This window comes from Fundulus heteroclitus, chromosome 1 (assembly GCF_011125445.2).
Source record: "Fundulus heteroclitus isolate FHET01 chromosome 1, MU-UCD_Fhet_4.1, whole genome shotgun sequence".
NCBI classification, from domain to species: domain Eukaryota; kingdom Metazoa; phylum Chordata; class Actinopteri; order Cyprinodontiformes; family Fundulidae; genus Fundulus; species Fundulus heteroclitus.
Window position 1 is genome coordinate 8369390 of NC_046361.1, and position 12500 is coordinate 8381889.

The 12500-nt window shown below is 42.7% G+C and overlaps 2 protein-coding genes across 13 annotated transcripts in view; both read right to left on the reverse strand.

Moving 5' to 3' along the window:
• The window catches only part of prex1 (phosphatidylinositol-3,4,5-trisphosphate-dependent Rac exchange factor 1), a 99966-nt gene extending 98145 nt beyond the window's left edge, over positions 1-1821 (reverse strand). Inside the window, exon 1 of one of the 3 annotated variants that reach the window (XM_036127003.1) lies at positions 1406-1821. In XM_036127003.1, coding sequence (XP_035982896.1) covers positions 1406-1549 — 144 coding nt within the window. In that variant the 5' untranslated portion in view covers positions 1550-1821. The remainder of the gene's footprint in view (positions 1-1405) is intronic. The other 2 variants (XM_036126904.1, XM_036126948.1) reach the window with 2 other exon arrangements.
• A 3658-nt stretch (positions 1822-5479) lies between these two features.
• Positions 5480-12500, reverse strand: part of LOC105925885 (Ral GTPase activating protein non-catalytic subunit beta) — a 29965-nt gene continuing 22944 nt past the window's right edge. For all 10 annotated transcript variants that reach the window (XM_012861970.3, XM_012861969.3, XM_021316094.2 and 7 more), the window contains 6 exons: positions 12271-12393; positions 11068-11198; positions 10849-10957; positions 10615-10693; positions 8898-9046; positions 5480-7862 (listed from right to left, as the gene is read on the reverse strand). In XM_012861970.3, coding sequence (XP_012717424.2) covers positions 7669-7862; positions 8898-9046; positions 10615-10693; positions 10849-10957; positions 11068-11198; positions 12271-12393 — 785 coding nt within the window. In that variant the 3' untranslated portion in view covers positions 5480-7668. The remainder of the gene's footprint in view (positions 7863-8897; positions 9047-10614; positions 10694-10848; positions 10958-11067; positions 11199-12270; positions 12394-12500) is intronic.

The window sequence follows — 12500 nt, forward strand, 5'->3', positions numbered from 1 at the left end:
ATTGTATTATAATAACGATGTTTTATGCAGACCACACATACTTAATCTGTTCACAGCTGGAGGCAGGAGCCCCCTACACTGAACTAGTACCTGAGGTGACATGCCAAAGATAAATGAGAGACGACAGCGAGAAGTGATGAACTGAATAGTCACCTGCAGGTGGGAAGCAATCGAATGCTGAAGGCTGAAAAGGAGCATGCAATAAGAAAGAAAAAAAAAAATCACTGGTTCGTTAATTCGGTTAGCAGCTCCTGCACAATGACTAAATGAGAAACTGTTGAAAACGGATTCTTATCTCAGTCCTGGGGAAGGCGTGGAGCTGCAGCTGAATGGCTGTGATTACCTATTTATTTTTGCAAAGCTCCTGTGAATTCGTGGCAGCTTTCAGCACGCCAGCTTTAACACACAATGGAGAGGTGTGGAATGGGTCCCCCTCAGCTTTCTTCACCGCAAAAACGGAACTAAAAGTACGGGAAAATGTTCTTGAAATGAGTGCATTTGTCCTTGATTTGAGCAGGGGAAATAAGAGGTTTCTGCCAATGGAATATGATTTTTGATTCGTCTCAGTCATGTTATTTCAAGTGCAGTATATCTAATTATCTTAGTTTAGGGGTCAAAATACCAATTCCATTAGCGGATCATCTTATTTCCCTGCTCAAATCTAGGACAAACGCACTCATTCCAAGGAAAAATTTTTTTAGTTCCTTCTTTGCAGTCTTGTTCATCTGATGCACCGATCAGTGGGCTAAACATCCAGATCGGACAATTTCCGCTTCAAATCCTAAAAAAAAAAACAGATCTGATATCCCACCAATTCATATCATGCATACGAAACTACAAACTCCCACAATCTAGAGATCCTAAACACACCTTAACCCCTGACCTACTACCACCAGCAACTAACCTTTCATGCACTTGGTAGTTTCTTTAGCATCTAATCAAAAGGTTGGGGTCAAACGCATCTATGCATAAAGTGTGACAACCTTATACTTAAAACTAGTACAACTACAACGTTTTTGTGCTCATGTCCCCTTTTTATGTGACAGTGCTTAGAAAAAAAAAAGCACAAAAGTTGGAATCGGCAGTAAAGGTCCGATCGGTGCATGTGTAGTTAAAGCGCACAGAGCTCAAAGGGGAAACGTGCCAACCTACAAACGCGTTCATGTATCTGACAGACAGTCTGGAGGGAAGGCGCGTTGAGTCGGAGCCAGCCGACGGACGCTGTCAGCGCGGCAGGAGAGCCGACGTGTCCCCCGTCTGACCAAACAAAACGCTCCCTGTTGCTCCGCACCACGGACGGCTCCAGCAATTAAAGCAGCGCGTGGGTAGTAGGTGCTGCTCCCCGCGAGTGGGGAGTGAGCCCCCTCAAAAAAATAAATAAAAATAAATAAAAAGTCAAACTTACCGACTGGAGGAAGAGCAGCGTCCGCACGTAGTCCCGCTCCGTGTTCAGGATCTCGTTCAGGACGCAGAGCCTGAGCCGCTGCTGTCGGTCCGAGTCCTTAGCGACGTGGATCCCGTTCTCCGGGTGCGCTTCGTCCTCTTCCATGGTGGTGAAGGCAGGTCGTGCTCCCCGCAAACAAAAACAAACAACAAGAAGAAGGAGCGAGAGAAGGGGAAAAACACGCGTCTTCTCTTGGAGTTATCCGCGCTCTTTAACAGGGTGGGCGCCCGTTTTAGTCCATCTCGCCGGAGCAAGTTCTCCGAAACCTCCCGTCCGCAGACCCGTGATGCTCCACGCAGCGGCAGCAGCAGCAGCACGCGCTCCGCGAGTAAAGTTCAGGGGCAAAGTAAGCAAAGCGGAGCGAGCAGCGCCGGCTGAGCGCGAGAGGAGGAGGAGGAGGAGAAGGAGGAGGAGGAGGAGGAGGAGGAGGAGGAGAGTCTCTGCTCGCTATGAGCTCACAAACAAGCAAACAGCTGTGTGTCGCACCTTCGCCTCCATCCCCGAGCAGCCGTAGAGGAGCATGATAACAGGAGGCTGATGATAGGCTGTTATCATGCGACATTAAACTACAAATTCACCCACAATTCCCCTGGTTATCTTCCCCCCCACACACACCCAGCAAATTATCAGCTACTTTTACGTTAATGAAAACCGAGACCACGATTGTTTATCTGGAATTTGTGGTTAAAAAGAGAGAAATGTGAGAAAAAAAAAACAACTTGATTTAGAAATGTTTGTTTTTGTCAAAGCAGCCCACAATAAAAACGTCACTTTGGTCACATGTGGACGATAGCGAGATTTGCATCCGCTTACTGAAGATACATTAGTTGTTAATGTGTTGACAAACATGGATTCATTAGAGACTTTATAACCATACCTAATGACTATATTTATATGTAAAATTTATGACGGAACCGATAAAATACACTGCGTGTAAATCGTGAGCCTCGACCAGCCGCCTGTCCCGACAAATTTAAGAGAAAAGCGCCCTCTGGTGGATCTAATCATAGGTGCACCTTTTTTGGGAACTATGGGCCCGATACATTGAAATATGTTGCAAACTCCAAGAAACAACAAAGGTTTTTTTTGGGCCATTTTTCTACTTCACAAGGACCCCAGTGTAGAACTCTTGGGAGGTCATCATAGGTCACCTCCTATTTGCTTATATTATAATCGTTGAAGACCACACGAGTTCAGAAATGTATCCTGCATCAGAACTCAAGGAGTTATTTTTCTTTTAGGCATCATGTAACCTTTGCTATGAACAGTTTAATCTCTGAAACTGATTTGATTTCAGTCCAAGGTTCCAAGCCGACTGAGCAAATATAGTTCTGTGGTTCTTGATAGTTGCCGTTCAGTCATCATGCGCCGGTAACTCTGTTATTGTCCTATCTTTGGATGATCCTGGAACAAAGTTCTGAGGCGGGACTATCTGAATTAATTAGAGGAGGAATTTTCAGAAAACAAAGACTAAGAAAATAAGCTAAATGGACTAAATAACAAAAACTTTGTAAGATTTAAAAGTGATGCCACTGAATAACCTTTCTATTCATTACTTTAAGGCCTTGCTCATCGTTAGCCAAGTGAATAAAATGTTTTAAAAGAATGACATCAGGTTTTTAAACACTGCTATGATTATATAGCTCAAGAAATCCTGAAAATCCTGAGTTACAAAAACAAAGTTTTAAGTACAGTGGTGTAAAATGGTTTGTTGACAACCATGTATTGAAAGTAAGAAGAAAAAACATAGTAAGGAGGAAGCAAACTGACCTGGAGTCACCTCACACCTTAGCTTCCACTGACCTGCCCCGGTTCACGCAGGAGTTATAGAGGAGCTTGATAAAGTAAACATGTTTTAGGTGGTTTTCCCGTAGTCAATAAAGTCACCTTACTTACCCAGGAGAGTCCCAAAACACAAGCATCTAGCCTACATGATGGAACTTTCATCATGTAAGCTAGATGCTTGACCATGAAGCAAAACAAGTTTATATTAGACCAACATGAATCCAGGTTACACAAGGACACTTGACACATTTGTGAAATAGCCTACTTAAGAGAAAACAACTACTCTTTTCCATGTAATAAGATAAATAGCAGCAGTCTCACAAAGAAATGTAAAAAAAAAAAAAAAAAAACTATATATACACTCCAGTCTTCCTCTTTTCTTCATCCTCCATGTCTCTCCATCCATATCTTGCTGTAGAGCTGATCTTACTTTGCACAATCTTTTTTCATTCTTGTAGTCTATTGGTTGTTTTTATGCCTAAATATATGGGTAAACCATAATGGTTTGTACATTTCTTGGTTACCTTGATCAGGTGCACACTTTTATCATGCTTTTTTTCCCCATCTAGTAATTGTAGTTGTTTTTTCTTAAGTTGCAGATTTGCCCTTACTGCTGTCTCTTTATTTTATTTTTTATATATATATTTCTTACCCTTGTGTGTCTCTGCATGCTTTCCATTTCACTTTGCTGCTGGTACACATTGGCATTTCCCCACCGAGGGACAATAAAGGATATTTCTATTCTACTGTTTTTAGTCGCCTTTGAACATTTATCGCAGAAGCAAAATCCCCTTCAGTGCCTCAACAGAAAGTTCCTCCTGTTGGTCCACTGGCTCTGTGTCAATAAGAAAACCCTCAACATTCCCACCGTTTGAGGGAAAATGCAAAGACAATCTGCAATGAGTAACATGTTGTGCTTTTATAGTGGTCTCAGAATATTGGGTGACGTCAAACAAAAGAAACGCAGTCATGTTTCACGCCTACAGAACCTGGGGGGGAAATTGACATTTTCATTAAGCTATCAATAAGCCCCAGATCCCCCTGACAGAATGTGAAAAGCAGACATGTTCGGGCAAAACTGCATGTTTGCTCATCCTACATTAGCAAGAACTTTCCCTTATGGGTAAAATTTACTTTGTGCCAACAAGTTAAGGCAAGCATTAATCACTAATTTTGAACTGTGTGTGCAAAAATCTAACTTTTCCAACTTCTAATTTGGAAGTGTCAAACTGGTGAAAAGGGGAAACCAACAGCTTCTTTCAACCTATATGAAGCGCAGTGGAAATGGACAGTCGAGTTTCTCTTTTGCCTCCATTTGTCATCTGACACATCAGAAAAAGGTCTGTGGTAACGCTGTTTCACAACGTCCATCAGAACGGTTTTACTTGTCAAGCTGAAGTTCAGCGTGTTCTAAAATGTCTGAGAGCTACCATGATTGCACATTTCATTTCTATACGGTCAACGCCGGGCCATGTGACGCAACCATTTTATGTTGCATTGTGCCAACATCTTTTATTAAATTGCTTACCTTAAAACACACTTTTACCGCTTGCTGCAGTTTCAAAAACCTGGCCGTCCTTCCTCTGGCTTCATGTCATATACCCTAGGTTCAGAGTATTTAAATATATCTAAATCAACAACTGGTACGATCCACAAGCATTTATTAGCGCTTCAAAAATATCGACTGCATTTCTAACATTTACCTTGTTTAGATTTTGATAACTAGGATAAACCAGCACCTAACTGGCTGCTTGTTGATATCGGCCGCTCTGCTCGGTTTAGAATAGCCGTCAAAACTCTGGTGGGGGGGATTTCTTTTTAATGGCCAAAAAATTTTTTTTAGCCTAATTTGTCTCTTGCACCTACAGAAAAAAAGTGTCAGAGCCTTCTTTCAGCCAGCTGCCTGGCAATGTGCAGCAACAGGTGGAGAAGGGACATTGCTGGTTACTCTATGTGGCTAAAAGATGGAGAGAACCTTGGTTACTCTGACACTTTCTCTGGCATCTTCATAAAAAGGATCGTTAACAGTAGGAGCACCATGACGGGAAACGGCAACTTTTTAAATCCACCGACCCCCGGTTATTGGCCAATACCCATTTACAACGGGATAACGCAGTTTTATTCCCTTGTTTGGCTCTTGTCTTATCACCCTCTCCAAATGTTGCATCAAATTCTTTCAAAAACGTAAAAAATGACATTTCTTTAGTCAGGTGAGAGAACAGAGTCCAATATTAGGGATGGGAGAAATTAAAAGGTCAATAATAGTTTTAATTGATGCATGTTACATTCAAAACCCCACTGCATTCCTCCCACACGTAACTGCATACATACATTTTTTTTTTTTTTTTCCCTGTCGCCTCCGCCGAGGAACACAACAGACAACATGTGAATGCCTTAGGCTATCATATATTTACAAATCTTCCACTTCTGTACATAGCAAGTCCTTAAATACAGTCCAATAGCAGGAGTAACAGGATGCAACGTGTGACTGATTGTATGCGGTTTTCGTTGAAGCGTATTTAATGAACTCTCCTTCCAGAAAAGGCGTGTGCATACAAGCACTGTCATAAAAAGTGAGTCACAATTAGACATGATAGGTTAAAAACTCCACAAAGCCGCCTCTTCGTTCATATTTCACAAGATAAAACTCTTCCTTCAGCAGGGGTTTTCTCTCAAAATGCAAAAAAGTACAAAAAGACATGTAAGGTAACAAAAAGAAAAGAAAAAAAACAACAACTTTAAAATGTGCTCAGTGCATTAAGACTTTCCAATATATACCAAAGAAACTAAGAGGTGTTTGCCCTGTTCCAACTCTGTGATAAATAAATTCACATTATTACAGGCAGTCAGAGGGCGTCCATCAAATCCAAGCTACAGTGAATAAACACGAGTGAAACTATTCGTTAAGCAAAACTAAAGTCAGACGCACGTTTGTTAAGGCCAAAACTGCTAACCTAACAGAACTGAGAAGTCAAACGTGCATTTTTTTTGTTACGCTTGGAGGATTTTAAAGGAAATGCAGCTTAAATCAGCAAATCTGACCGAGCTGACCGAGCGTTGTGCAGAAACCTTCAGCCTTTTCCTGTTACACGTGGAGGCGGGCTTAAGGTGTGCGCACTGTACTTTATGTTGCTAGCCACAACGGGCGCGTTGGCCGGAGAAAAAAAAAAAAAAAAAAACTGTGGCGCAGATGCCGTTCAGGAGAAACTGTGCAATGGTTCAGTTTGGTTTCAGCAGAGGCTTCACGCCTAAAACCGAGCTGCGGTTAATCTAAGGGCAGCCCTGCAAACATCAAGTGCGCGCCATCGGTAAACTCAAAGCACTAGTGATAAACTAACCTGGTCTTGGTTAACAAATGCTGGAAAGAAACAAACAAAAACAACAAAAAAAAAGACAAAGAAAAAAAAAAAGTGTAAAATATTGAGATTCTCATTGATTTAAAGTGACAGATTTCAATTTTTCAAATGCCACGTGCAGAGCTCTTAGAGCTCCCTGACCTCATGTAGTGTCGACTGACTGGCAGAACAAGCAAACAAATCGTCATGTACACACACACACACGTGCAAACACACACACACACACACATATATATATATAGGGTAGTGGCGGTTGTGTGACAGGAGAGCCATGCACAAAGCACAGGGGTGTCAAAAATGACATCCATAGTAAAACACAAGAAATCCTACAAATCTGAGAGAATCCATCAACAGAGTCTGTGTTCAGCCCGGCCAAATGTGTGTTTGCAGGAGGAAGACTAGAGCTGGCGTTAGTAAGAATCTGGCTGTCGATAGTTTGTGGCAAAATAAGATTATGGGTCAACTTTGCTTAAGTTCTTTTTATATTGCAAAACATGGTAATATTGATTAAACGTTTGTTTCCTTGGCAAACAAAAAAAAAAAAGATGCATTGGGACAAAAAAAAAAAAAAAAAAAAAAAAAAAAACAGATTTGGGCACAATTTAGTGTTACTAAACCTCATGAAATCATCTAGCATCACACATGTGTAGGGAGCAAAGTTTTAACAAGGCCAACAGTGTTACTGATGTATTGCATTAAAGACCAAGCAAACCTTTTTTTTTCTTTTTTTTTTTGCTGCAAAGCACGAACCTAAAGAACAAAGACAGGGGTTGTTAAACGTTCCCTATTCAGATCTCGAGTGAGTGGCCGGGATGCAGAAACGGTGACGTTTCCCCTCACCTTGGCATGGTTTTTGACACTTTGATCCTAGAGTCAAAGGCAGACAGTGTTGATATATGTATTCATATAAATAACAAAATAGTACAGTATAAATATAAAGATTTTGTGTGTGTGTGTGTGTGTGTGTGCACGCAGCTGTGTGTTGTGTACAGGTTCAGTATAAGAGTGTGTGCGGTGTGTGTGTGTGTGTGTGTGTGCGCTTGTGAGCCAGTGTTAGGACAGGACAGGACGGAGGGGGCGGGGTTAGAGGTGAGGCTTTCCCTCGCCGACCTCGTGGAAGAGGGAGGTGTAGAACTCCGGCTCCAGCTGTTTGTTGCGGTAACGCTGCACGATTTCTGTGATTTTCTGTTTTCGCCTCACAGGCGGAGGGTTGTACAAGTCACTTTCCAGGCGCTTCCGTCTACAGACGTTGATCACCGTTTGACGCACAAGGAACCCTACAGGGGAGACCAAACAGAAATAAAACTCATCAAAAGGGTTACGACAAGGTTTCCAGACCAAAATGACAGGTTTGCTCACTCATAAATTTTCACAGTTCATCCGTTTTAGACTTTTGAGCACAAACAATTTACCGCTGCTCGGGTGGGACAAATGCCTGATCCCCTTTACAACAATCCAGGGAGGGGGACACAAAAACGTGGATTGAGACGGACTGGTCAAATGAAACAGAAAGTAAATCTTGTGCTAAATCACACAAGATTAAATCACATGCTAATTCTAACCAGCACTGCACATTGCCCTGAACATACCATGCCAATTATTCCAAAAACAGGTTAAAAAACAAAACAACTGGACTTTGTTCCGGAAAAAAAGTCTGGTTGTTTTGTTTTTTCACATTTTTTGGAATGGTCATGACCTGGATGACTGAGAATCTTCACCAGCACATGCCAATGATGAAGCACGGTGATAGCGGCATCATGGTGAGGGGAGCTGGTCAGACCTTATGTGAAGGCGAATAGAGCTAAAAACAGGGCAGCCCTAAAAGAAAACCCTGTCGAAAGCCGAAAGACCTTCCAGTGGGACAATAACCCCGAATGTACGGAACGGTTTAGATGTCTAAAGTCAAACCGTATTCCTCTGTTAAAATGGTCTAGTCAAAGTCTCGCTCTTAATCAGATTGAAAATCCGTGTCATGAGTTGAAAGCTGATATTCACAGGCAATCACCATCCAACCTGACTGATCTTTGCATTTGTCAAAGAAGAATGAGCAAAACTGTTTGCCTCTGAATGTGGAGTGATGCCAACTATAGGCCCGAAATGCCACTAAAACATTTACAATATCCAACATCACCATTACATTTATGTTACAAAAGTTAAAACCATGCTTCATTTTCCCCTCCTCTTCATAATTATGTCACACTTTTGTCAATAGCATCTAATTCCGATTGAATACCTTGAAGTTTGGCTTTGTACCGTGGCACAATGTGAACATAAACATTGGGTATGAGAAATAAAGCGGTAGGATGTCTTACCCAGAGCCCGGCGGCTGACCACCATGCCGTCCACCAGGGGAATCACCATGCCAAACTTGCCCACGGCTCCGTGCAGCCGAATCCGGAACAGTCCCGTCTTCAAGGGGTGGATGAAGATCAGAGGAACGTCCTTTTCCAACAACCCTGACCTGTGGCGGCGGTAAAGAAGGGAAATGTTAAAATGGGTTAAAAACTAAACGTTTCATTCTACAAGCAAGGGTGGAACAGTTTAACTCGGGGCATAGATGTGGATCACTCCTGTTCAAATCAGTGAACGATGGCAGTGAAGATGCGTCACGATGGACTCTTGTACAATCTAGAAATGAACGGCAAGAATGACTCGTGTGACTATCTGGATATATATGGTACCTCCAGGTATTTCACTACCAATTCAAAAAAAGACCAACATGCAAAACTATTTAAGTATTGCACTACTTAGCAGAAGCTATCAACATACTGCAATCCACCCAGATAATGAATTACAAGCATCTCTACTGAGAATGAAGACTAAACAAAGCATCCTTGAAACAAGAAGAGGACAAAACGCCTGTGAACAGACAAAAACACGGCTGATTGCGCCCTTTCCTCTTATCGCCCATCCACTTTGCCTTCTGTTGCCCCTTTATTTTGCACCAGCATGCCCCAGGTTCATAAAGCAGAGTCGGGCAGACATGTCTGTGTGACGCTGCTCCATCTCTGGACGAAGCGCCCCACGCTGCGCTGTGCGACGCAAAGACTTAGCCTGACGCCGATTTGCTCAAAGGTCTTCACGCGCACCACAGCGCTTCAGCTGCCGACTCATTTCTGAGTCTTTCACCTCCAGGCAACGTCTTTCCAGAACGACGTTCTCGTCTACGGCAAATGTGGCCGTCTCTGCAGTAGCTCAGCACTGAAAAAACAGATCTAAAAATAAGCAAAATCTTCTTAAACAGTGTATTTATCCTTGATTTGAGCAGGTAAATAAGATCATCTGCCAATTGAATGAGTATTTTGACCCCTAAATTAAGATAATTAAACATCCTGCACTTGAAATAACATGATGAAGATGAGTTGTTCCTATTTTAAGTGCAAAAATCTTACTCTACTGGCAGATCATCTTATTTACCTGCTCAAATCAAGGACAGATACATTAATTTTAAGAAGATTTTACTTATTTTTAGTTCCGTTTTTCCAGTGAGTGAGCCAGCCGTTGTCTTTTAAAAACCCTGTTTCTTCTTTTCTGAGCTTTGCATAAACGCTCAAAGCGGCGGAAGCGTTTTGGATTTCTGCACATGCGTGTCACCAGATGACAATAACCAAAACGGTTTAAATGCTCTGCGGCGGCGTGCCTCTTCTGACGTCGTTCTTCAACAACAGAACAAGCCCTGTGAGCGTGAAGCCCGCTCGGGTTATTTGAACCAGAACGAAAAGGCGAGGCCAGACCTGAAGGTAGTTCACTAAAACAACACACAGCATTGTTCACCCACGGAAACAAACAGCTCCGCCGCGCTTCTTTTTAGCTTTTCTTCCTCTGCCAACCCTTTGCACACATCACATGAACACTTCCTGTTGTTTTGCACGGCGAGGTTAGGCCCAGTTCTGCACGGCAGCCTTTCCTTCTTTCCTTCCTTCCTTCTTTCCTCCCTTCCTTCCTTTCTGCACCTGAGCTGAACCGATCCCCGAGCGAGGAGCTGTGCGCGGTGCCGGCAAAGCGCTTTCGGCGGTGACCTCTGCATACCTGCAGGAAGTGCTGTTGCTCATGCTGGCCTCCAAGCCTGTGCTGGTTTCCGCCAACAGATCAGATAAGGGGAAGTTCTCTGCAGACACAGAACCAAAACACGCATCAGCACCTAGCTAAAGCTTGTGTGCAACACCTTCAGACTGTGGAGGGTGAAATCCACCGACTTGAAACTGAAGTAGAAAAAGATGTAAATAAAGATGAGCTGTGTAAACACAAACAGCACGCGCGTACCGATGTCGTCGAAGCGTTCCACCCAGACCACAAACACCTTGGTCTCGGGGCCTAGCTGGGGGTAAGACTTTCCGGTAGACGACCTCTTTGTCTTCACCAAGGGACTCAGCTGCAACAACAACAACACGACTTAGTGAGCGCCAACCAGCAGCACATAGAGGAGCTGCATCCTCGCCAGTGACGCTGTCACAAAGATTGTTTTTAGTGAGGCCGAGCTACCTTCTTAGCAGACTCTAGGCTCTCAGAGTGGTTGGGGAAGAGCTCCAGCGTCAGACTGGACTGCTTTCCGGGTACGAGGTCCATGTTGGTGTCTGCCTCCACCGTGGAGTCGCTGTGAACAGACGACTCCTCTGGAAAACAACAATGCAAGCGGGTTGCATTTAAATACCTCATTTGGCTTCCGGCATAAGAGGGGGAAAAAAGAAAATCATGGTTCCTGATCATTTTGTGCTTTCCCAGACTCAGTTTTATAAAAATGTCCATCCGTTTTTATGACATTATTAACTTTTGAGTCTTCCATTTGGTTGGATTTCATCACCTCCTACAGATCATAGAGCAGCGTGCTTTAACACCCCCCCCCCCCCCCCCCACACGCTTCAACTACATACTTCAACATTCAACTAAAATCTAATCGTGCAGAACTGGGGCTGGGCCATACGGGCCTAAAATAATAATATCTCCATATTTTTAGGCTGAATGCTGGTAAACGATGTTTTTCTTTTCATAAAGTAATTACAAAAAGGCGTCTCTGAATCAAAGTTTTATCTCAAATGTCTCTCGGGCACATTTCTTAACAAAAAGCTGTAGATGAATATGAGAAAGGGTAGAAATGAACCTACCTATACATAAATGTATAACCTACACAACACAGACCATTGATATAAATCATATAGTCTCATTTTATATGCCCTAAAAATCTCTAAAAAAAAATTTTTAACTCTCTTTGCTCAGCCCTACGCAGAATTATCCCAGACTGAATAATGATCGTTTTTACAGTCAGTGGTCACAAATATTTTTAACTTATAAAATATCACAAAATAGGAAGTTCTGTGGTTTGTTCGCCATTTAAACCAAACCCAGTTCAAGAACTGGGCATCCGGCTTAAAACCCTGAACTGAAGAACATTTAGAGACCAAATGGGCCTTTTTTAGTCTTTGAATGGGAGGGGGTTAAAGTGACCAATGGGTTGGACAAAAACTCAAGAATTGATGTGAGAAACTGTAACCTCTAAATATTAACCAATGCACAAACCCCTGGATTTTTCAGGAATTTAAAAGTATATCTGTCAGCCAACAGAATAAAAAACAAAGTTTGGAAACAAACTGCTTCATACCTGTACAAACTTTGAAAGAGTTCAAATCAAATTCCAGACACTTGATGTGAAAGGGGGGGATGTTAATATTTAACCTAGTGGATACAGACCTGAGTTTTCTGTTAGAGAGGGAACGACAAAGGCGATCTCTGTGAGCGCATCGGCGTAGTACAAAACCTTCTTCTCTCCGTTGAACACCGACCCTCCAGTGTCCTCAGGAGTAGCTGCTTCCTCTGATGAGACACGAACATCGACTTGGTACAGTGCACAGTAAAGGTGCACAAAAACGGGTTGCTTTGTTCACGGACGTCTTCATGGAAAATGTCCTCTCAGTGGTTTA